Here is a 25,495-nt window from a genome sequence, read left to right as displayed (position 1 = left end):
TCCCTCAATGCAGTCATGTCACTGTCATGGCAAGGAAAGGCAGTTCTTATGTAGTTAATCTTAATCTATGAAAATCTTGATTTGGGACATATGAAGCAATAAAACAAAAGGAATTTCAAGAGCTGGTGGTTACCAGATGTCTCAGGAATTACATTATGTGGTATATCAGGAGGTTCACTAAAATACAGAATGTCTGTGCCTGGATAATAGCAATTCAGAGGTAAACATGTAGGGATGGTAGGGCTGATGGAAAGGAGAAAGAAGTTATCCTAGCTACAGGGTAGTAGCTGCTCTAGATGGGGCTCAATAATGCTCAGTTGTGTTTTACTACTACCAGTTCATCAACAGGACACAATTATGTAGGCCAAATTTTACTCAGAAGTCATTCTTACTGACTTCAAAAGATGCTGTGTAGATATATAGCATGTCAGAGCAGGCTTTTGACTCCATCACATCAGGAAACTTGTATGGCTGAATTGGCAATGAAGGAAATGCCTCAATACTTTGATTTCTACAAGGTCATCCCTCTCCAAAATGAAAGAAAATCTTGTGTAAAACAGAGCTGAGAGGATTTTAAGTCAAACTGGCATTAATATGGCTAATAAATGTCAACATTTCATTTAGTCTATCGAAGGGACAATGATTACAAGGCAGATTAGACCTGTCCTAGTTTTTCATCATGAAACCAAACAGTTATAGTTTGGCTATTAAACATCAAAGGAAAAATGAAACAACACATTTTACATAATTTCTATAATTTCAACAACTGATATTTAAAAACTGTGAATGCCAAAACACTAAAAAATGAGAAACCAGGGGACAATAGGACTATTTCTCATACCTCTACTGATCCTTTGTGGCATCCGATGCCATAAGGAAAGTCACAAATTATAACTACCTCTAGTAGTTATTACTTGAAAATATCAGCATTAATTAGAAATGTTAGTATCATGTTTGTTTCAACTTGTTTTTTCAGAGGCTCAGAATTCCATTCAATAGATTAGAGACTGCCAGATATAAAAGGTTCTCTCTTGGCAATCATTTTATTTCCCTCAGCAACAAGCACAGCGAACTTATTATGTGCAACAAAGTCTAAACTTCAACAGATAAAACCAAAATATCAAAAGAAAGCACTGAATGAAAAACTCCCAGTAACACTTCTCTGGATGAAACAAAGTACCATCTTCACAAGAGAACTTTGAAATTGCTTCAAACTGTGAAACAATTAGATGTACAGAGCTGAGCACAAATCACCATCGGGTCAACTAAGCTTTCCACTGGGATTTTTCTCAATGGTCAGTGTAGTGTTGCCAGGTGAGGAATCCTACCATTACTGGCATACAGCTAAATACAAGAAGGTACTTCAAATGTATTTCTTGAAAGGAGTAGCATAACTGTGGCAAAAAGTGACACTGGAAGTCAGAAGGCTGTGTGCTGCCAAGCAGTGTTGACTCTGCAACACACTGAAGTCCTGAATCTTTGGAAGGAATACAACTCTTCAACCTGCATCCCCACCCAGATCAGTTACCATTTCTAAAGAATACACAAATCCATTGTTCATCTAATCTGCTTGTGCACTTTCAGGTGTCTGCTCACCTCCACAATCATCTTCACTGTAGGTAACGTGGTAGCTATGTTCTGGGGATGCGGAGGTCGAACCGTTATTGGCACACAGCCTGCATACAGGCATCCATAAAATGCGGCAATCAGGTCTATTCCTGCATGAAGAACAAAACAAAAATCCTCCCCTGAAAATCAAATCATTTAATCACAGACACCCATGTCAGCATAAATATTACTTGAAACTCAACTCAGAAGGTTAAATGAGCGACTAAGCCCTTTAACAGACTTCTTTTTTAGCCCCTTGTCAGTATTTGTTCAGCTTCACTGATTCCTTTCAATCGTACTGTTCTTCTGAGCATGAAAAACCAAAGGCAACACACAAAGCTGCCAGCAGATATCATCATTTAGGCGAATTCCACTTTATGAACTGGAAGTAACCTGTTAAAATGACTGATTTCTACAGATTAATTATCTTCCTAAATTTACATTTATAGACAAATGAGAGTCTGCAAGAAGAGGGATGCCCCAGAAAAAGGATGAGGTAGAATGATGCCTGTTCCTATAAGCTGCAGAAAGAACATCTGGAGGTTTCATTAAATACTCTCTTTCTCATGTCATTTTAAACCTCAGATATGCAGCTTTGACTTATCTACCTGAAATTTTACAGTAAAAAAAGGAGTAATGATTTTGAAATCCTGCTTCTAATATAAAATTAGGTGTTGTTCTATATAAATGTTGACTGCAGGTGACAGATTGTGGACAGCACACTCTCTAAGGAGGCTGAACAGACAACAGCACAAAGATCTGTTGAATACTGTTGTTTGATAGCTCCCTGGTGCTGTACACAGGCTGTGATAAGATGACAATGGGCACCATTTTATTCTTTCAGTGGAAAAGGATCTGCAGTACTGGTAGGTTATTGTTCCGTCAATAAAATGTTTTATTCATGGGAACTGAAATACAGAAAAATACCGAAAATACAAACTTACGTTTAAAATATTAGTCTTCTTTTGTGAAGACTTTTTCATGTTAACCATTGAGAAATTACTCCTATAAAGATTTTAACCCGTAGCTTGCAGCTCTTACAAACCAAATGTCACAAAGCAGAGCTTAAATCAGACTGTTTATTTCACCAACACACATGAAAAGCTAAACACAACCAACCAGCACTGGATCAGAAATAAGTTCAAGCAAATGTCAAACATGGTACTGTTAACACGAGCTTAACATTTTTACGTCAAAGGATGAAAATCCAAGCCACAGAGAGCCATCTAGGTTAAAGATCTATAGAGAAAAGAGTGATTATAATTTGGATTTTCTTGATAATCTGTTATTTATTCTTCATACTTCTACTCTAAAAAATCATGGGTTACTTCTTAGGTATTGCTGCTTTATCTTTATGAAATGCAGCACTTCCAAGAGGAAATTCAACAGGTGAATCTAAGAACAATCAGCAGATGGAATATTTTAGCAGAAAGTGTGTGCTCATAAAATAGCGTATTTCCAGCAAATTAAAAGAAAAGCAGCAATTAAATTTGACTGCTTATAAAAGACAGGTTTTAAAACCACAAGTTATTCTTAAACTGAACACAAAGAAATAATATCTATGTGCACATGCTAAAAGAAATTCTTTTAAATACGTTTGACTAAGTTCAAAGAAATGCAAGCAAGGCAAATATTTTGTGTTTTACCAATTAACATCATTTACAGGTTGCTACCATCACCAGTGTAGCACTGTCTAAAGGATCTTGATAAACTTTTGGGACTACCAAGGTACAGGACATGTCAGTTCTTTACCTGGTGGGTAAACCAAAGCCACATGGTCTCCATCTTGTAAATGTCCCCGTTCCATTAACATGACAGCTATCTTCTCAGCTCGTTTATGTAGCTGGACACATGTTAGTGAGTTGGCTATTGTTCCCTGCACAGGAAGAAAGATAAATATCACAGAAGACAATACAATGTGCTGAAACTCTTTTCCTCTGCACCTCAGAAGTTAACTAGATGAGGTGCAGCCACAATATGCCATACAATCAACTCAAATATGGAAACCTCCAGCCTTATTCCAAACTGTAGTTGGAAGGAAAAAAGATGTTTGTAAAGCAGAGGAACATTCTCTATTCCTTTCTCTGTCCCTTCTGCCCCCACCAGTGTGGTTGCTCTAATCAAGGGAGTACAGTAGTATGCTAATAGCCTGCCCATGTAACCTATACTTCCCTTGCTGCACAGGCAGCATTCCTGCTACAGCCAGGAACGTGCCTTTATGGTCTCAGCAGCAAACTGGAGAATCTGTGGAGAGCAATCCTGAAAATTGCACTTTGTTGTCTACACGCTGGAGTAAAGCCAAATGGCACAGCAGAAATAAAAGACAAGAGACAAAAGACACAGGAGAAAACAATACTTTGTGATGGGGAAAAGAATTAGCCTGGAACAAAAGCTAAGCAGATGCATATAAAAGAAATAGAGAAGAAAGGCATTCCTTGAATTTGAGCATGAAAAAAAAGGGGAAGAGACAACATACTACAGTTTGGCTTTTGGTACCACTTCAAAAAATGCTAACCCAAAAATATCAAACAGATACAGTGTTTTAAATTGGATGAGCATTACAGCTCTCACACTTCCTAAATATATATACGTGTCTATGTATGTACACACAAAAACACACATTTAGAGAAATATATACATCTCTATCAAAATATTCCCTATCACAGCTGACACCGCAGAAGAGAACTCTAAAAATGAACGTGCAGGACAGACTGACTGTGCCTAGAGCTGAGCTGGCCAGGTCTGGGCTGAGATAAAGGGACAGGGCAGTATGGGAAGGGCTACACCTCTGCTTGTGCGCCCGTTCTGTGGAAAGAGAGGATTTCAGACTCCGGAACTGTTGTGATACACCTGGCACCTATCACAAGCACTAAGTTCACTTAAAAATAGGGAGTCTGAAAAAACTGGTGTGTGTGCGTGTGTGTGTGTGTAAATATATATACACACGCTTAAAAAGAATAATGTATCAAAAATGCAGTGCAATGCAATCAAAAATATTGTATTGCTATCCTTATTAAGGGAGAAAGCAAGAAGGTCTACCGTTTTAAACAAATATTCTTTACACTCTATTTTAACAAGGCAAGGAATAATATTTGGCCTGGTTGCTGGCTTCTATCTACCATCCCCATCCCCATCCCCCCACTGCAGTATTGTTGACCACAAATTTCAGAGAGGAGAGAGCAGTTTGACAAAGGTCTAGTACTGGAAGTAGTGGCATGTTACCAGCATCACTTGGCATTCGCTAACTTAATTATAAACTGTCAACAAAGAGGACAATCCAACTGAAGATAAAAAGGACAAAGTCAGGGCTTAGCTTTCTTCTTCAGCATCTTCAGCAACCATACTTACTGAAAAGCAATTTTAATCAGTCTTCTGAACAATGCGGAGATCATTTCACTAAGAAAGCTTCCTCTAAAGACACATTAGACTATATGGATGCTGGACTGGAGATGGCTTCCATCTGTCCAGCCCTAAATATGGCCAAGGTCTGGGTGTCCTTGTCACTGTAGATCTGCCAGTAGGAATGTGCTTAAACTCTTCATTCCTTCTTTCAAGAAATTGCCTGTTTGCATAGTTATGGGAAGAAGGACCCTTTATATCCCCACATACATTAGAAACACAGCCCTCACTGACAAAGAAAGGGAATTGCTGCAAATCATGTAAACTTAAGAAATCATTTAAGACTTCTGGCACTTTACATATGAACCAGTGGAAAGACAGTGTTTCTATGAAGTGCAGGGAAGGAGAATCCTGCTGTTGGACAAGAATCATTGGCAAGCACCAGGCAACTATTCCCTTTAGGTCTTTTATATGAGCTGTCCTGCACTGTAAAGGTGTTGCAATCCTTTGTGACACACACTAAAAACAATGTCCTGCGCTGATTTTGAAATATTCCAAATTCTCAGAAAGCTTGGGTTACAGGAAAACACTAATCTCAGTGGATTTCTATTAGTCATCCACTGCAAGATGCCTGGATGTTTTAGAACAAAGTGTACAGACAATGTGCACAGAAGAGAAAGAGCGAAAAGTCACAAACCAGAACTAAAATTCAAGATGGGTAATAAAACTTGTCTAGGTTAAGCCCCATCAAACTTGCCACTCCTTTCCATAAAATATTAAATCTCTCCTCTCCATGAAGCATTATATATCTCAAACAAATTTCACATGTTAAGATGCTCCACACCGAGAGTAGTGGTGAAACTGAATTTCAAAATTCAACTATTTCTCAATTCCATGTAATAATAAATTATTTTGTTAATCCTTGTTTTGCACGTTTTGTCTGTCCCTCCTACTGTCTGAACCCTTCTGCCAGCAGGGGAAGTCTGACTTTATGTAAAGCTCAAAAGCAACAGCCTGTGTGGAGGAGATGGGACATTACGTATCACTGACTCTCACAGCATCTTTGCTCCTAACTTACAGGCCAGAACAATGCACTAATTTAATGGTGTAATATAGAATATATAAACAGCATTACCTCTCAGGTTTTCTACTTTGCCACAGACAACTACATTAGTACTTTACCATTATCTGTCAAGTTGCACATGTTCACATAATGTGAGCTATTAATCTGGATTTAAAAAAGGTTATTTAATGACTTATTGGTAGCCTCAAACTGAACTTTGGTACCAGCACTGTAATCTGGGCTGGCAAAGCATACTCTGTAAACACAGTAGTGGTCATTTTGAAGAGGTTCACAAATTACTGGAGGTTTAAGAACCCACCCAAGTTGCGTAGGGACTACATGGGCTGAGACAACACCAGCTACTCCAGGGGGCCCAGGGGAGTAGCACTGTTCCAGGCCCCTCCTCTCCTGGAGACCCTCATACATTATGAATGTTTCCCAGTTTAGACAGATGTGCCTAGATGTATTGTGGTGGGATGGTTTCAAATCAGACTTTCATTCTCTACAGCAGTCTTGGGAATTACTGGTTTGTCATCTACAATCCTCTAGAAAGTCTGTATCACCTGCTCTTAGTAAAGACAAGTTCTGTACCACATGACATGCATTAATTCCTTTTTGATAAGCAATGAAATGCTGTGCCAGGTTGGCACCTCAGGTAATCTATGCACAGAGATTTATTAGTAAACCTCTGCAGCCCTGGATGGATTCTGGACATACTTCTCTTTACCTCCTTTCCCCATTCTCACACCCCTCCCAGATGGTTCAGTCTCAAAAGCAACAATCACTTTTTTACTTTGGGAAATGCTTTGATTTTGCCAAGGTTGTGCTTTTCAAATTGGAAATCAGGATGGTGAGCAGTATTAAATACTATACTACTCTTTGGTTTAGGAATGAACAGCATTAAGATAGATTTGCAGTGTCAGCTCACCCACAACACATATGTGGTGGAAAAAGAAATGAGAAATGTGTAAGGCATGCTGTCTGATACAAAAGCAATCTATATTTTGACAACTGGCAATGATTATTCTCTTTTTCTTTCTGCCTCAGTGAGCATTAAATATAACAGCTGAGTATTAATGGGAAAAAGAAACAGAAAGGTCACGCTCAGCCATAGCACAAGGAGGTACAGCTGAAATACCAGTGCGCCACTTTCCATACCACAGCCTGTCAGACTAATGGTCTGAGCTTATTACCCTGCAGTTGAGTAGAGTGTAAAGCACATGGTCAGGAGTGGTCTGAGCTCTCCACTGCAACACTTCTGAGAGGAAGAGGAACTAAAATAAAGCAGAGTGATAGTCATGACACTAAATGACACTTTTTGGCTTTAAAAACCAGGTAACTATTTTTGCTAATTTAGCTATGTCTTTCTTGTTTATATGCTACCTTTTACATCATTACCCAGAAGCACTAAACATGAATTAATTCTCTTGTCATCACACATTTAAAGCAAGGCGCTTTTGCATGGTAGCAGTGCCCTCTCTGGAAGTAAAGCCACTGCTGTTATTATGATATATTGCTACATACAGTTTCAAAGCAATAAAACATTTCTTACAGATCTCTCTGAATTTAAGCATGATTTCTTTAGCTTCCTCTCTTTTTCTTACTATAAATATACAAATATTTATACAGTTTAGAACTTACTAATTTAATTACTCACATAAGCCCCCAAAAGAGCTGAATTTCAACTTAATTTTACAGGATCAAAATAACAACAAAAAAGGTCAGGACCATATATGCAAAGAAAATTCCCTGGACTACACTTGAACTAGTAAAAAAGATGTAATAGAGGGTGATTTGCGGTAGAAGCCCCATTAACACTTTCCACCATGTTTGCTCTGTTGTCCCATGCAAATTTGCAAAAAAAAATCCATACAAATGAAATGCAGTGATCCACCCTCACATCTATTTTATATATATCTCTAAAGGGGGGTCTCAAATATTTTAGCGTGAATTAAAAAACCCCCACCAACAAATTCTGCAATAGTAGTAATACAACCTATGTATTGCTAAGCGTCTGAAGCTAACTAGCTAAATATAACCCATATCAGGAAAGTTTAGCTTACCTTTCTGGCTTGGTCATTATCTTCTATTTGCCCCAAGTCTCTACCACTGGCTTGTGCGATTCTTTTTCCAGAGACCAAGTTCCCCACCATCACAGAGGCAGGGCCAATTTCTAGAATGAAGCAGAAATGTGCTAAGTGCAATAAAAATCCTTTGCCTGTGGATGAAAATTCTTTTTATTTCTTTTGCATTCCATGATATTTTCCTCATTGCTAGCCACAACATCAAACCTGGAGCACATCTCTGTTGATACAAACTTTGGTTGAAGTAGCTGGAAGATACGTAGGCTTGGATTCATCCTCTCTAAAGGTATCTAACTGAGGAGCCCATTTAGCATGGGCTTTCTACAGCCAGAGACACATCTTGTCTGCCTTGCTATTAGCAATCTTTAGAAAATTCAGCTCCTAATTTAGGCATGCCCATTCCAGTGCCTAAAACCATGAGACTTATTCAGGCTGCAAGGGACAATGTTCCTATTTCTCTCTTCTGTTCCCTGGGCTAAGTTGCATCTGTACTAGCAACTCCGTAATGCTATAGACATGAAACGACAAGGACTAGGAAGGCAGATGGTGCATATAATAAAATATATTATAGCACAATTATTTAGCACAAGGTAGAGACAGAAGAAAAATAACTTAACTTTAGAAGAAAGGAAGATGCCACAGGTGACACTTCTCCATGAGGTTGATTTCACTATGTTTTGTGGCTGCCATTAGGGAAAAATACCCATCTCACAGATAGCATTTATGCTTATGTTAACATTTGTTTTCTGCTTCTCCAGCATGGATTGCTGACCAACTGATACCAGGCTTTACTTCTATTCTGTGATGTCCAAGCTTTGTCACAGTGATGGTATGTGGTATAAGTGTCAAAATACAAGATGTGAAACTAACCAGATAATGCACAATTAACAATATCTGCAGACTACTCGACTTTAAAAATAGGAAAGAAATGTCCTCTGGGTATGTCACAACTAAGCAAAATGGGAGAATGTGATGCTATCAGTTTGGTCTCTGTGTTCCTGGCACTAGTTTTAACACAGTGATACAAAATGTGTACATAATGTATCTATAAGTATCTTCACTGCACTGATCCAAATTAATTGATCACTTTGTGAAGCAGCAACAAGGAAATACTGAAGTGAGCACTGCAGTTAAAGGCTTCATTGCTTTCATTAAGTTAGTGGAAGTCACTGTTAACCTCTGGCACCCAGTATCCACAAATTGAGATTATGGTTTTGACTTCTGAGACATTTGTCTAAAGGTTTTAAATAAAGAAACAAGCTGATGGTTTTGGCAAACTTGCACTGAAGTCATGATGGATAGCCCCCATATTTGAGATCCAGAGGATAAAAGCACTTCATATTCCAAGCTGTTTTTCAAAGTGGAAAGTAATCAACACTTGGTCTAATATAGCTGAATTCAGGTCTTAAACTTGAGGCTATAGATCCAGAAAACTTTGAAATTAATTTGAGCACTAAAATCTGCTTTTTTCAAAGTAAAAAAATTGCTGAAATTAGCTTGTTCATTGGGCATGAGTAACCAGTGACCGGACTACAGTAGGCGACAAGGGCTTTCTCAGTCTCTTGAGTCAGTGCCTTGCTGTACCATTTCATCCAATATTCTTCATAAAGTGTGGCAGAACCATCTCAAAACTAGTTAGGGTTTTCCCTCAAATATACCTGCTGTAAGAATAATCCAGAACCTCCCTACTCAGGTAAAAACTTTTATCCTCATTCCTGGGTTTAATTTATTCATGACCAGTTTTTAAGTATCTGGTCTTCTTCCAACACTGTTATTTAGAGTCAACAGTCCTCTTCCTCTCTATTTTTACTTCACAAATTCAGCCTTCAAATAAGCCAAGGTTTTATCTTCCTCTGTTTTGATCTCAGTCCATCCTCTTTAAATAAAATTGACTCGGATTTTGCGAAACCTCCAGGTGTGGTCTCAGCAGTGCCTTGTAGAGTGACAAAAATGTCGTCATTTTTACTGAGCTTAGATATGTGAGGCATTTTTCCTTGCACTCTTTGTGAAAGTCCTACCCTCTGCCAAAACCAATGATGTCCTTAACACACCTGGAATATTTAACAGGAACAGCTGATTGAGTCGATTCTCACCTACATTAACAGTTACTTGATTTTGCTCCATACAGTACCATGAACACATACCATTAAGTCATGGTCCCTTTGCCTTCACTTGTCTTACCTGGTTGTTTTTGCCTTGGTTTAGGCAGGTTTGTTACACATGTGTGGGGACACATCAGAACATTACAAGGATGCAGTGATCCTTCCAAGAAGAGCTGTTTGGTTTCTGACAGGTGTATTCCTCCCAGTGGTGTCTTGGGAAGTGTGTTTGCTGGTACGAGCGCTAAGCAGTAGACTCCCACTTGATGAATACTGTCAATAGCCTAAAAAAAAGCAGGAAGCAATTTTAATGAAAGGCTAATTTTTCATCATTCTAATAAGCACATGCTGTACTGAATTACTGCATAAAACAACCCTAATAATTAACTGGCAATGGAAAGACACTTCAGTAATGTCAGTGATAAGGAGGTTCTTTTCAGTGGGAACAGGTGGACGGAAATGTAACACTGATGTTATTATACTCATTCCAAAAGATAAAAAAGCAAACAAAAACCTGGTCATAAATACACAGAAATCTATTAAGAAATGCTACCTAGGCATTCCTCCTAGGCACACATTAGTGGCACATATCCTGGAGATTTATTACTAAGATGGGCTGGCAGCCCATGTGAAACTGATTTTAACCTGTGCACTTCTCGGAATTAAAGTTCAAAGGATTCCTATCAACTTAACATCTACTCTGTCTTGCAGAGCAAAGAAAAATTTCAGAGGCTGCACATCTATCATCATACACCTACTGATGTATGTAACTTACAAATTTTTATTTTTTTTTCTAAGATAGTAACTGTTCCACTCCCTGATTAAGGTGTAAACCATTGTCAGGCAGGAATGGGAAATAACAACAATATAAGGGAAAACTATGAAACTATCCATTTGAAAAAAAATCTGTTGAATGAAAACCTGAAAAAATAAGTATCTTTGAATCTTATAGTAATCATGTTCATTGTCTGACAAGTGGAGTAAACTCCATCACTTTCAAAAAATCTGTAACGTACAGTATCTATGTAATTTATTCAGGTAAACATGAATATCCATGCACTTAGATTTTATTTGCATACACATTTTAACTGGTTATTTTCCTTACATCAGTAATAAAAAGAAGTGCAGCAAGTGAGTCAGAAAAACAACTTCAGACATCCATGCAGACTGAGAAACAAATTACAGATAGCATCTCTAATGAGCAGTTAAATGTTCAAAAATATAATTTACTTAACTTGCATTTTAATTTTTAACTGTGAGAGAAGATAATGCATATGTCTATTGCCTTGAAGATACAATCTGTGTTCTGAGAATCAAATAATCATTTATAGTTATGTACTTAAATGTAGACCAATAAATTACTGATTACTTCTACAGACACTCTAAGTAATGCTTTGCTTTTGGCTTCTGTTTGCTTCATTTTTTATTGATTTGATTGCAAAATTTCATCAGAAAGAATAATAAAGCAGTTACTCCTTTTACAAACATTGCAGTTGTAGTAGTGGTAGATCTCACGGTAGTATCGGAAGACCTCTCTGCTGGTCTACAGACACCTTACCTGAAAGATCAGCAATAGCAAGATATATATGACAGACAACACACAATGCCTCATGTTTCTGGCAGACACCAGCATAACCTCCTAATCATAATGTTATTTGTAGGTTCTGAAAAGCAGTGATAAATCATAGGATCCTCACCTGACATCAGCTTGAAGGAAAAACGTTACAAGGCAACTGACCACTCTTACTCAAATGTAAAACAGTGTGGCTCCTAGAGCTGGTGAACGGAAAGCAATACCCAGCTGGGGTGGGATGAGGGTCGTTGTATATAATGATTACCCAGTGACTTCCAAACTGTCTCCTTTGATAGCTGTATCTGCAGCGCAATGCCTGATAAAATGTCATGGGTCATTCAAAATTGTCACCTTTCATATTGGCCTATTTCTGAGGCAGGGAATGACTTTGTTTCACAAGGATGAGCACTGATGAACCGAGACTTAAAATTTTGAGACAGAAGAGTACTTTAATACTGCTGGCATTTATGCCTCTTGATGAGATGGCTTGGTTTTTTGAAATTTCTTTGTCCAGCTGGAAGTAAAGAGTACCTGAAATCTCTGTCTCTCTGTTTCATTCAGAAAATGGACTAGAGATACCAGAACTTGCAGAAAGTCCAGACTGCTATGTTGTTCAAGCTGAGAAAACATCTCATTCTGACATAATTCTCTGGGCAGACACTCTCCATTTCTGCAGTAGATCTCCTAGCTTTGCCTAGTCCTGTCGAGTCCTGCCACTGCACTGGCACTGGTAAAACTAACATCCAGCCTGCCAGGTACAGGAACCACAAGGGTCAGAATAGTTTGCAGCAGCCTGGGAGATGAATAGAGTATCTAGATCCATCTGACTGAATTCCTGGGTGGCCTGGGATCTTCACTCACACTGTCACTAAACACCCTCCTCCTCCTCCAGTACTCTCAAGAAACTCTATACCCAGCCTGATCACTCCCTCCCAACCATGCCTCTCCTAAAACACACAGATGCAGTTCAACATAGTCCTGTACGTACAGCAGCTCTACCATCCTTCAGCATTCTACTGAGGTGAAGGAAGGGTCAGGGAAAGTCAGAATATGTGCAACCCACTGGAAAGAAGTTCTGCAAATAGTTGCAGCTCAACTCTAGAGAAGAAACGCCGGAGACACATCAAGGAACAGCAGAAGCAGGCAGTGCAGGGCTGGGCTGGCACAGGGCAGCACACGCAAGGTGCCATACAAGTCTCACAAATATCAGAAATGAGTAGCAACTTGGTCAAGTTTGTTATCATCGTCGTCACTGAGAGTCATGACACAAGGGTAGTATCACTATGTTGCCCATCACTAGCAGACGATTCAGATACAACTGGTTACCACTTCCTGACATAAGTCATTAAAACTGTGATAGGGAAGGAGCCACAAAGCATCCCACATGTTCCTGGCTTCTGTTTTCCATCTCTGCTCTCAGCTGAAGTGGAACCAGAAACTTCTTGTTCACATAGTGAAGCATGCCAGAATTGCAGACTTCACACATGGGTGATGAAAGCAGCCACACATGTGTATACTTTGATATATGACCTACCATTCACAGACACTGCTGTGACTTGATCATCTCAGAATAACAGAACTGTCTTTTGGCAGGAGTAACTTGACACAGGGCTCCCACAGCGTTCAGTACTGAATTCTACTGGCTATGATGTTGTAAGACATGATTTCTGTAAAAGTCACAAAAACGCTCAGCTGACCAAACAGGAGAAGTCCAGAGTTTCAACCTTTTCCTTAGGAGCTTGCTACCTGATAAAAATTACTGAAACGGGCAATCCAAAAGCCTTTCCTTCTACAGCCATTGCCCTAGGTGCTACTAGGTGCTTCAAAGGCTTTCTTGTGTGATGGACAAGCTAGACATTCTAGCTTTTCTTGGTAATAATTTAGATGTACTGTGAATATGAAATGCCTCTAGCTGTATGAAATGTAGCTATCTTTTAAATCAAGAGAGCAGATAAAGCTGTCTTGAGATGGATAAAAACTTATTTTTCAGTTTCTTCAAAGACACGGTAGACAGATCCCCTTTCTTATCCAGAAAAAAGCAATAATGAATTAAAACATCTTCTCTGAAATGTGTGGGATCTTCTTCTTTGGCTTTGGGTAAAACAAAAAGGATGTTTGCAATATATTTACCTGAGAAGAGTCCTTGAAGAATGACAGAAAGGCAGGTAGGAAAGGGAAATGGAAGTAACAGGTGACCAGCTGCAGACAGAGGTGGGACCATTTCACAAGGTAGCAACAGACAGATTTAATTTGACTACATCTCCATTAAACCTATCACTTTTGAGTAAGAATTGGCTTAACTGTGGAGATGGAGGAGATGGAAGATGACTGCTATCTAAAGTATCTAAGTTTTTGTGTGTGGACATTAGAGTTGAAAAAACTTTGATTATGGTAATGATACTGCCTTAACTTGGATTGCTGTATGTAAGGAGAAGATCAGAACTTTTTAGCATTCAGTAGCTTCTGTCTTCTGGTCAAACTGTCAAACACCACCACCAAGGTGGGTTTCAGCACAGTGGTATGTACCTTACACGAACCACCAGACAGCTGGAATGGGATTCCTTGCAATAGGTGTCCTCTCTGCAGTTAACCACATTGTAGATACTTAGATCTGAGCTAAGCAATCACTACCCTTCATTTCAGTGGAGAGAAATCAGCATTTTTAGGCTGTGTTTCATACCATTTATTTCAGCTATCAACACGGTGCACTAGAAACATATACTTCTGTCCCACTGATTAAAAAAAAGTAACTGGAGATCTGGCTTAGATACATATATCTACTTTTGATGAGGTCAGCTCCATGTCAGTGCTGATAATTAGTAAGAGACTGTGGTAGCTTTTGACAGTAAGAGTATATAATATATTTATTCATTACCCTTCTGAAGTAATGAATTACTATATCCTTATAAACCATATGCTACTCTTTCCTTGCTACTGCTTACTTCAATTCATCCCTGTTTTCTTATAGCATTTTGATTAGGAAAAGGATCGCTTTCTGGATTGTGCATCCCAGATAGGAACTGTCACTCAGAAGAATCTAATTTTGTGCTCATTAGGTGCAAGTGCAACTGAAGGTGGACTTACAATTACTCAAAGACAAATGTCAGTGACCTTGGGGGCCTGAAAGATCAATACAAAGAATATAAAGCAGGAAAAAAATAGCATCCAAACATACATAAAGAAACTTACCTGGAGAACTCTACTCATCCATTGAAAACTGTCTTCCTCAGTGGAATCTGGCCTTTGCTCAGCAACAATAACTATTCTTTCATCGTGCAGCACGCTCACTGAAAACACTGCTATTCTATAGAAGAGAAGGAGAGAAAAGTATTTAGTGCCAGGACAGATGGAAAAAACTTTCTTCTAAGTTAATCCTTCATAACTGACTTTTTTATTTATTAGTCAGACAACTAGTGCATCAATTAGTATTTTATTAATGGGGAAAAAGCAACAGGAACAGTTCTAGGTAATTTCTGGAGGACAAACAGGGGGCTTTGTTCTAGAATCATGTAAATACAGGCATAATGTCACAGTAGGGTTGCAGAAGTGAACCTTCTTGGGATACGAAAAGCACTAAATTTGGGTCACACCAAGGTTAAGCTGTTATATAACAGCCAACACAGGCACCTTCCATCTTAGAACTGCAACATCATTTTGTGAGAGGTCTGCTGTGTGATAAAGTAGGAGCGCATGTTACTGCATTAGGCTCTTCAGAAGCTTTAGATGTTTCCTGCTCAATTTCAGCACGTTAGGAAAGTCACACAAGGAACTGCTGTCATATTCAAGAACTTCAGTGTTATGTGTATTGGAAATGTTCAACTCGGACAGAAAGGGTTCTGTTGAGTCAACACCTTTAGAATTAACCAGCTGTTCAACTGGAAAATTTTTTAATCACAGTTTCAGATCTTGGTATCTAAAATCTGCCTCAACACTGTCTTAGGCTCCCACCTGTTGTCTCCTCGTTCTAGCAAAATGAATAGCAATGGAGGGAAACCACAGTGCAGATTAGGCACTGCCCTCTGAAAGCCTTTTGGCTCGCTTACACCTGGTCTAAGCAAATTAAGGATTTCTAGATAATGTAAGAAAAGAAAGGATCAAACCTTCCCCTGTAGACAAATTTCATTGGTTCCACAGCCAGTGCTGTTGCTACAATGTCATCAGCGTTATGTCTTCTTCCACTGACAACCATCAAACCATCCATTTTGCCAATAACAAAGACAAGTCCACCTGGTCCTATAAAGCCTAGCAGTCCAGTCCTTATAAAAGGATACTCAGTGATCGGGCCACCAGAACTGGTCATAGGAAACACCTGTAAGACAAAGAAACACATCCTGAATTCTATACACAGAGATCATGCTGGGAAATATTTCAGGCATACTCTCTCAGATGGCTCTTCTGGAATGAAGTAAATAGGTCGCTAGTGATGCTCTTTACTCTTCACTGACTGTAAAGGGAGTGTCAGGAAACTCCTAGACTAGTGTGTGTAATTTTCAGTACCTGAGTTCCAGCAAGTTCAATCACACTTTGTTTACCATACACGTTTTCCCTAATCATGGCTCTGTAAATCATTTATGACCTTAAAAAATATATAAATCAACATAAACAGTACTGAAGAATAATTAAAAAAAGTTGTGCAGAGTGCAGCTAACCTGAAGTGCTATGCATATGTTACTGAGAGATTAAATCATAAACAGTAAATCATAAACAATCTACAGTACAGCAGAGCTTCTTTTCAGTACCTCATCCTCGTTTCCAGTACAGTATAGAAAAATAAGCAGGCTAGAAATGCAGCTATATTAAGGTACTGTACATTAATGACTCTTGCAGCTCACTACATTTTTATCTAAGGTCAATTAAGTCCTCACAATACCAGTGATAAAACCTTCTGTAGCATGTCTAGAACTGAAAATACAGCCCTATACAGAACCTCTCTGGATGTCTGAACACCAGACGCATACATGACTTGCGCAGGACAGGTTCCTACAGCTTTTGCTATTCTAAATAGCACAGTGTTACCCTTCTGGCATGCGAGGTACTTTGAGCTGCATTCTGACACAACCACAGTTTCTGCTGTTGCTTCTTTAAACTGAAATAGTCTAAAGGCAAGTTATTTAAGAAAATGGCAAGTGGAAGACCATGGCTATATAGTGTCCTTCAAGGTTCATCTAAAAAGGAAGGCCAAATTCTGCTGCCAGATGCCCATGGGTGACTCTTACTGAACAGAGTTAATATTTATACATCCTCAGCAATAATTCATTTCAGGAACACAAAATCTTTTGACTCTCTAAGACCTGCAAAATGAATTACACAGTAGAACAGAAAAGAGGCCCACTTGGAGAGGGCTCCTAAGAACATACTTAACTTTAAAAACAAGTCATCCTGTTCACTTAATGGCAATTTATTTGCTTACCATCAGGAATAAGTCTAAATCAGTTTAAATATGCTGTTAAACTGCAGACCCTGTTATGAATTATGAATGATTTTATAATTACAGCAACTGCAACAAAATGAATGTAAGAACTTTTCTTTCCTGAAATATGTCAAATGTGGGATTATCATTCACACTGAGTATTGCCAATTGTACTTGTAGCACAGTAATCAGCTACCAACAAATTTCAGATCAAATAGCATAGTAGGATTCCTGGCTTCAATAGTGGGATGGAGAATTGTATCCACTAATCTCCATTAATTATTTAATGTATAGTGTTTACAACATTCAGATCTGCATTTTGCAGGAGATATTAGTCATGTTTGGTCTATTAAAAGTGGAAATAGCAGAGCATTGGTTAAGGGAAATGTAAATGTATTTTTCTTAACTTTCTTCTCCAATATTAAAAGAGGAAGGGTTCAGAACTTAATAAAAATCTCAGTTCAAATTTTTTCAGTATTTCTCTGATTTGTTCAGCCTGTCATATTGGCTTCAGCAGATGTTAATGATAACAAGTGAGCAGGTACAACAGAGCTATCAATACAGCTGTCTGCACTGGAGCTGAAACCTACTGGAAAACAGATTCCACAAAGTAAAAAGGCTTTTACATAAGGCAATTCAAACAAAAGCAGGTAGGGACTAATTAGGAAAAGGTATCTTTCCTATTCAGATACCTCTTGGAGAGTACATCTGTCAGGATTCTGCATAAATGCAAGCCTTTAATGCTGGCTGCATTGTGGAAATGTTAGAAACTGTTTTTTAAAGACACCCAGCAGCCTTCCTACTGTTTGCAACAATCAAATTCTGCATGTAGCTAGCTCATAGACTTGTACAGTATTACCTTTTAACTTTATCTTTCTTGCTGCTTTCCTTCTGATTGTTTCAGTCCGTGGTATCTTCTTTCAAAATTAAAGTAAAAGCTCTTCAGAGCCTAAACTAAACCCACATAAAGATCTACTATCGCACTTAATGAAATGGGCTTCAGTGCAGATTATCTGGCTAGAGTACAGGTCCCAAGCCACGAGCATTGATTATTACTGCTACACTGATATTATTACTATGAATATTTAATGTCAAATACTATCTTGAAATAGAAAAAGTAAAAAAGGAAGGATTTTATGTAGCATTTTTTGGTCAGCTTACCTCAAAAGTATTTTTGGTCATGCCCGAGAGTCCATAATATGATGTACCCGTTGCAATAGCGCATACACAAAGTTCTCCTATTTCATCTGTTTTACAGAGCTGAGGAATTCCATCTGGCTTCACTGAACACATTATAGCTAGAGGGAGAGAAAAGGACTTTAAAAAGTATTATAAAATGAACTACAGAATAACATAAATGCTGTGGGAAAGACATCGCTGTGGAGCTGACATAAACAAATAAATTATATGCAGACTAATGTCTAACAACTGGTTTCTCAAACATTGTGTTCAACATTATCAAATATTATTTATATTATAAATAATATTTATACAAAGAATGTAAAGATCTTTATGTAGACTCAGTTTTTACACTGATAACAAACCCTAATTTGCCTTGCTTTCTACAATTTCAGTTGATCTGTAATATCGCTGTGAAATGTGATTGTGTTCCCAGGTTTGCATACTGAAGACCAGATTTGCCGCAGTCAGTGCAAAATGAAATATCCTAATGGAGTTCTTGATAATAATTGTACTGCCAAGGAGGCAGGCAACCAGGAAATCCACCTCTCTCAAAGTAGTAAGTAACAGCATATGAAAGATCAAGATATTCTAGCAGACTAGTACAGTTGGTTTACTAAAGAATTTATCAGAGCTCAGACTCCCTTTCACCATTCTTACAGGACTGCAGAGACAGCAGGAGCTAAACAGGAGGGATTAGAAAGCACTGGTCTGAGGAACAAGCACTATTTTATGTGTCAGCCATGTGAATAAGAAACAGGTATGCTGCTTTAGCTATAATTCCTGGACTGGACTACAGCATGTGTAGATTTTGGAGTTGGAAAGAGGATACAATGAACAAGGCAGACCAAAAATGAATCAGCACGTCTTTTACGTACAAGGATAAAGAATCTTGAATGACCCTTCTCTCACTCTGAAGATAAACAGGGGTGTGTACTTTTATTAAAATGATCAGAATGTAGTATGAAGTGCAAGATGGCACATCTATAATATCTTACACGCAACCAATCTTATCTCCCTTTATTTTCAGTTGTTCAACTTAAATTTTATAAGATGCATCATTATGTTTTATTCCTTTGAAGCATAACAGCATTCTCTTATGAAAAATTACAGTATTATCCTTTTCTAGTGTCTGTAACATCTCATTTAAAATCTAGCTCTCTTATGAAAAATCTCATCTTCATCTTTAGAAACAATGGTTTCAGCTTGAATTTATCAACAAGAACTGTCCAGTCATACCTCCTTTTTTTAATAACTAGGTGATAGCACAAGATCTTCGGAAAAACATTCTGCAAGCCTTCAGATAGCAATTTTGTTGATTGTTAGCATAGGTTATGAAAATATGCACTACCGAGTCTCATCTGGGTCAGGCTTACGAGTATTTATAGCTTCCAGACACCACACTCCAACTTTCTTATTTTCTCTACCAGTATCTCACAGTTAGGGAACGGATGTTCTGATGTAGTGGCAGGTTGTTCAAAACACGCTACTAACATCAGCATGGACAGGCACTGGGGTAACCAGAGAGAAGAAACCTTGGGATTTCCAAACCATTAAGTTTTACAAGGTAATGGTTTTGGACTAAAATGTTTTCAAAACACAAGTTTGTTTGACAGCAAAGTACATCCACCTATGATGTTCTACAGATAATTACTTAAACTGAGGAATCATAGTAAGTTTCAAAGAAAGTTCCTTACCTCCTGGCATCACTAAGCCAACATCCTGGACAGTCAGAACGGAAAGCTTTTCTTCAGAGTCCACTCGAATTACTCCGTAAGTGAGACCATGCATGGACAGAACTCCTCTTCCTGGTGGTTGATTGCTGTCATCTGTTGGCCTGCAACCATGGGTTATAACACCAGTGCACCATCAGGCAGATGTAAGCGTTTATTTATTCTTAATGGACTACTATTGCAAATACTCCTCTGTTTGAAAGGTCAAAATTTCACCTTCTATTTTCCCCTACTAGACCTGACAGAATGCTGGTTTTCAGTAATTTCTGAGTACTTAGGTCTGTCAACTCTCCCATTCAGTGGCCACCCACATATACTGGGGCTGCAGAGATGAAATCAACACTAACATTTACCTAAACCAGCTTGTATCTGATTTTTAGATAGATTTACAAGGATTGCTTGATTATGCAAGTAAAGGCCTTTTGCCTTATTTTAAAAACACTAAAGGCAGTGCAGATGATGTGGAGTGAAACTGCACTCTAAATATTTGGAACCAATCAGTAAACAACTTGATAAACTCTCTACGTTACCTATTTTGAGGCAATCTAGAACTAGGAAACCAAACTCACCTGCCAGAATAAAAGTCTACCTCTAGCGCACTGGTATAAAAGCCAAGATGAGAATACAAGCATGCTGTGTTTAAACCACGAGATACAATTTTCCACTCCCAATACTTAAGCATTTAAAATTACTAAACAGAAGAAATTAGATTGTAATAGGTTCACCGCCAAGTATCTGTGGAAGCTACAAGGACTTTACCATCTTTAATTTAGTGCACATAATTGAATTCTTCCCATTCTAATCTACCACGTGAAAATTAAAACAAATTACACCTTCATCAGTCATGGTCAAAATGTTGTGGATGCAGCCTCTTTGTAACGCCTCAGTTTGCTTAGATTCATTGCTGACACACTGTACAATTCCACAGCATCAGCACAAGCTGTCTGTCAAGTTGTTTCAATATAAAACTGCCTGATGTATCAGTGGATACAATTATACATATGTAGAGTGTGGCTTGAGTAAATGAATGTTGACGTATACAAGTTATTAAGTCAGGGGAATATGTCAGGGTTTTTCATGTCTGGGAAGATTCTTATACTGTCCTGCATTTTAAAATGCAAAGCTGGAAGCCAATGTGATGCTGATCTGAGTGTGGATAATGCATCCATGCAGAGCAGCCAGACTCCTGCTATTTTCAAGATGGATAAAACAGCCAATATTTAGTTCACGATTCTGCATTTTTCCTAAATACTCCATCATAACACAACTGCTTTTTAACAGATTATGTCCTTTTATACGACATTTCTCCTCTACTATGCTCAAAATACTCAATGGGCCTTAGCCAATCATGCTCACATAAAGCCTTGCAGTGATCAGCATTATAAATTTCAATTAATAGGTTTTGTGAGGCATATTTCTCAAGTGACGTTGTCAACAAAGAAAGATGTGGGCACGCTTGAAAATGCATTAGAGCATAACAAATGGTGCTAGTAAACAAGCAGCTGTGATAAACAACATTCCCATTACACAAAAGGAACTTTCAGCGACATTATTGATCAACTCCTTCTCATCCTTGCTCCCCAAAACACACATTTTACTGCTCACAAGAAGAAAGGCTTCCTGCAGGCACACAGAGCTTCTCAAAAGCATCTAGGAGCAGAGGCCATCTAGACTTTTATCACATACACTGTCTGGTATTACTTATCACATCCAAAGATTGCTAAAAAGAAGAGCAGGTGTCACTTTGAAAGACACTGGCTGCATACGGGACAGGGGTGCCAGTGAGGGAAGCTGGAGGCAGGAGACCCGCTAGGGTCACGCTGGAGAACTTGTCAACAGAGCTCCACTTGCTGTGGCTTGGGCTGAGGGAACAGCTTTGCCTGGGTTAGCAAGAAGTGCCGTGCAATGGAAGCAGGTGTGCAGAAGGAAGGAGTCGGTGCCGAGGGTGGGGGCTCCACAGGACATGCATTTCAGGGCTGCTGTTTCAGAGTACTTCTGGTATCCTGGTACTCTGAGGTGGATCCTTGAATGAGACACCAGTTAACTGTGCTCAAGGCTCTTCTTGCAGGCTTGACATCGAAAGGGAATACAGTCAGGAGACCAGGATGCAGAAGAGAGGTAGGGAGCTAAGCACCTGGCAGCACCTATATATCCTCTTAGAAAGTACCCTGTCAGCAACCACCCTGCAATATATGGTATCTTATTTTGTCCTGTGCATGTTATCCACATGAAAACAACACTAAAACAACTACCTCTGCCAAGCAGGACAGGAATCACTTGGAAAGAAGATGAGATATAAATAACCCAGTTCCAATGTATTTATAATTTATTTTAAAGTTCACATTTTTTATTTACTTTACACGTTCAGTATTTCTAATACTGGATTTGGAATTCTGTAAGGCTGCTTGCTAGACAAAGATAAATCCTTTGGTTAAGGGAGGAGCAACTAAACAAAGGTGTAATTCTACCTACTTCATATACTAAGTAAATTTAGCTTAAACTACCAGACAAACCTACCCCTTTAGTTTCCTTAACCATGAAAGAGGGACAATGAGCATCTACTTCAACGCTGATTTTTCATAGTGAGTAGCTGCAGAGCATTTTGAGAACTTACTACTACCACTTACAGATACAATCTACTTCGCCACTATTTTCTGCCAGTTGTTTAAATGGGAAAAGACCTGTTCTTAAACTTCTGCATTCATTTAAACAAGTGGGTTCAGACTAATATGCAATGAACCAAAAGGGAATACCATAAAGAATTATTTGCATGACACAGTCACTTAAATATTAGGCTTCCTGATTCAGCTCTAAGGCTAAAGTACCCATTAGTCTATTACTGACTGTCTTTTTCTAAACTATAAGGGTATTTCAACTGAGAACTGGTTTTGTTACTTTTCCTTGTAGGAAGATCAGTAAAAATACACCATAGATTTTGAAAGAGTTGGAGCATTAACAGGGAGTTCTCTGGATCTGTGCTCTGCAGGGAGTCATTTTAATGCATACTTCAGCTGTAACTCTTTGGAACTTGTATGATAATGACTTTACTGTCAGTGGAGATGGCTTGAATAAAATGAAAAATACTAAAGCTCCCAAGTTCAGCTGGTATTATCCTACCATTAAACAGACTTCAAAAAAAGGAGATATGTGTTCAGTACCATACACTGTAGTGAGAACTGCTCTGTAATTACACAGTAAGGCACTGAAGATAAAAATGCTTTTTTTTTTAATTATTCACTGTTTTATGGGCTAATTTTTAAATTTTTTTAAATGCAAGCTCTCAACACTAGTTATTTTGAAAATGAATCTCTAGTGCTTCAGATGGCTATAGGCATAGACTTTAAATCTAGAAGGGACGTGCCAGCCATGGCATGTTGAGATACTGTGAGTTCTCCCACTACATAACCTGTGATCTGGGGCAGATTTTCCAGGGCTAGCAAGGAAAGCAAAACGCTCTCCTGTTAATCAGTGCTCAGTACAAGCAATGTCCACTGCTTTTCCACCTCCTCTCTGCACTTACAAGCAACAGCTCATTCCAAGAGAGCAAAGGTCTGCACAGCCTATGGCAGGGAAACCCACTGCAAGGGAAAAACAACATACAAGGGAAAAAAACCAGTTGGTGGAGCTGAATGAAGGGCTCTGTGAGATCCTACAGAAAGACAACTAGCCTGGGCAGGGTAAGTCCCTGATGGATAGCTTTCAGATGTTTTAGGCTAATAATGAGATGGCTGAAAGTCAACCACACTCTTGGCCTCATGTCTTTCTTCCTGCGATGTTTTGTTGGAAAGCTAATTGAAAGTCTAGTTAACTTTCACTTGGACAGCGTATTATAAACTTTGTGGCGGAAAGTATTTTACTTCATGCTATTACAGTGCTTTATGCTTTTATACTGCCTGTTTTAACATGTGAAAATTATAAATGGCTGCCGAAATCCGAACTTAAAACCAAAGTGCCTACTGTTCAAGGTACAACTTTTGGAACACTCTGCTAAAACAGACAACAGTTATGCCATTTACTGTATGCCACAACTGTCATGACAGGTGACTGCTGCATACTGACATTCATGTACATAAGGCTTAATAGGTTTATCAGTTTTATTTCTAGTTACAAATCCCCTAGTCTTAAAGGGCATTTCCAGATGATTACTGAGAGTCTATGAATGGTTAAAAAGCTCAAGGCAGCCAAAACAAACCTGCAGAATGTCATCATTCTCATTAACCAGGCTATTTAAAGCATGATTTTCCCTGATAGCAATGCCACTTAAATTTCCACATTTTAATTGACTTTATACTTACAGTGGCATTTTTCCACTCCTTTTTACAGAATTAGTTTTTGCATTTCAGTCCATTTAATTTAAAATTAGATAAAATGACAGAAATTGAAACTATATTATAAAGCACTCTAAAGTTAAATTATTACTCTACAAATTCTTCTTATATGTCTGCTTTGGACATAAACAAAATGAAAACAAAAATGTCATTCAGAAGTTAAGTATACAGATTCATACTTGAATAAATTTTTCATTTCTTTTTCAAATTACCACACATATTGTACAGTGGGCCTGTTTCCACTGGTGTAGCACAGTACCTTCGAATAGCCACAGTGAGAGCTTCTGGTGAACTAGCGCAGGGACAAATGACCTCCTGTCTTAGACCTTTACTTTGGAAGACGTTGAGAAATGCATCACAGGAAGAAATAGACCCTGGGGTAAAGAAAAAAAAAATCAGAGGAGAAAAATAATCTGATTTCTGAAGTGATGCCATTCAAACTGCAAACTTACTATTGAATGTATAGGCTTTTCAGGAGAAAAAAATTACAAAGAACCATGTTCACTGGGAAAGAAGTCACAGCTGCTAGAACTATACGTATGCATATACAGTTGTGTATGCATGCATAGAATAAAGATTAATTTTTGAATCCTTTCACTTTGTTCATGTAGAAAAGCCATCACTGCTAGATCTACAATATGAATTCCATTACAGTTTTCTTTTTTAGGATGAGGCAAATCAAAGATTGAATTTAGGAACTCAAAGCAAACTACTACAAACAAGCAGAACACCTATACATTGGTATCTTAAATAATACACAGAAATGGTTCTTGCTATTTATTGCCATGAAGTGATCCAGATGTGGTTCTCTAGAGTAGTGTAAGTATTCCCCTAAAATTCAGTTACTTCTGCAACTGAGCACCATCACTTAGAAAAAATGATCTGATCCTTTCTATAGCTTACGGTTATTTACTTCTGTCTTTATACATGACTGTCACGTTAAACAAAACTGGATTTACTGCAGCTTATGTTATGTGCAACATCAAGTTTGCATCAGGACCAACTAATGAAAAATCTGTTTTAAAAACTTCCCAAACTAATTCCTGTTTCCATAAATATCACATAGTTTGCAGTAGACA

The 25,495-nt window shown here is 38.4% G+C and overlaps 1 protein-coding gene across 4 annotated transcripts in view; it reads right to left on the bottom strand.

Annotated features, from left to right (window-relative positions):
* The window catches only part of DIP2C (disco interacting protein 2 homolog C), a 325,231-nt gene that overhangs the window by 54,087 nt on the left and 245,649 nt on the right, over positions 1 to 25,495 (bottom strand). For all 4 annotated transcript variants that reach the window (XM_056336759.1, XM_056336760.1, XM_056336762.1 and 1 more), the window contains 10 exons: positions 24,676 to 24,790; positions 20,053 to 20,192; positions 18,338 to 18,474; positions 15,867 to 16,075; positions 14,956 to 15,070; positions 10,276 to 10,477; positions 8,074 to 8,183; positions 7,204 to 7,284; positions 3,361 to 3,484; positions 1,597 to 1,718 (listed from right to left, as the gene is read on the bottom strand). In XM_056336759.1, the coding sequence (XP_056192734.1) occupies positions 1,597 to 1,718; positions 3,361 to 3,484; positions 7,204 to 7,284; positions 8,074 to 8,183; positions 10,276 to 10,477; positions 14,956 to 15,070; positions 15,867 to 16,075; positions 18,338 to 18,474; positions 20,053 to 20,192; positions 24,676 to 24,790 (1,355 nt within the window). The remainder of the gene's footprint in view (positions 1 to 1,596; positions 1,719 to 3,360; positions 3,485 to 7,203; positions 7,285 to 8,073; positions 8,184 to 10,275; positions 10,478 to 14,955; positions 15,071 to 15,866; positions 16,076 to 18,337; positions 18,475 to 20,052; positions 20,193 to 24,675; positions 24,791 to 25,495) is intronic.

This window comes from Falco biarmicus, chromosome 4 (assembly GCF_023638135.1).
Source record: "Falco biarmicus isolate bFalBia1 chromosome 4, bFalBia1.pri, whole genome shotgun sequence".
In the NCBI taxonomy this organism is placed as follows: domain Eukaryota; kingdom Metazoa; phylum Chordata; class Aves; order Falconiformes; family Falconidae; genus Falco; species Falco biarmicus.
Note: the sequence above shows the minus strand (reverse complement) of the source record. Positions and strands in the feature narration are given on the sequence as shown.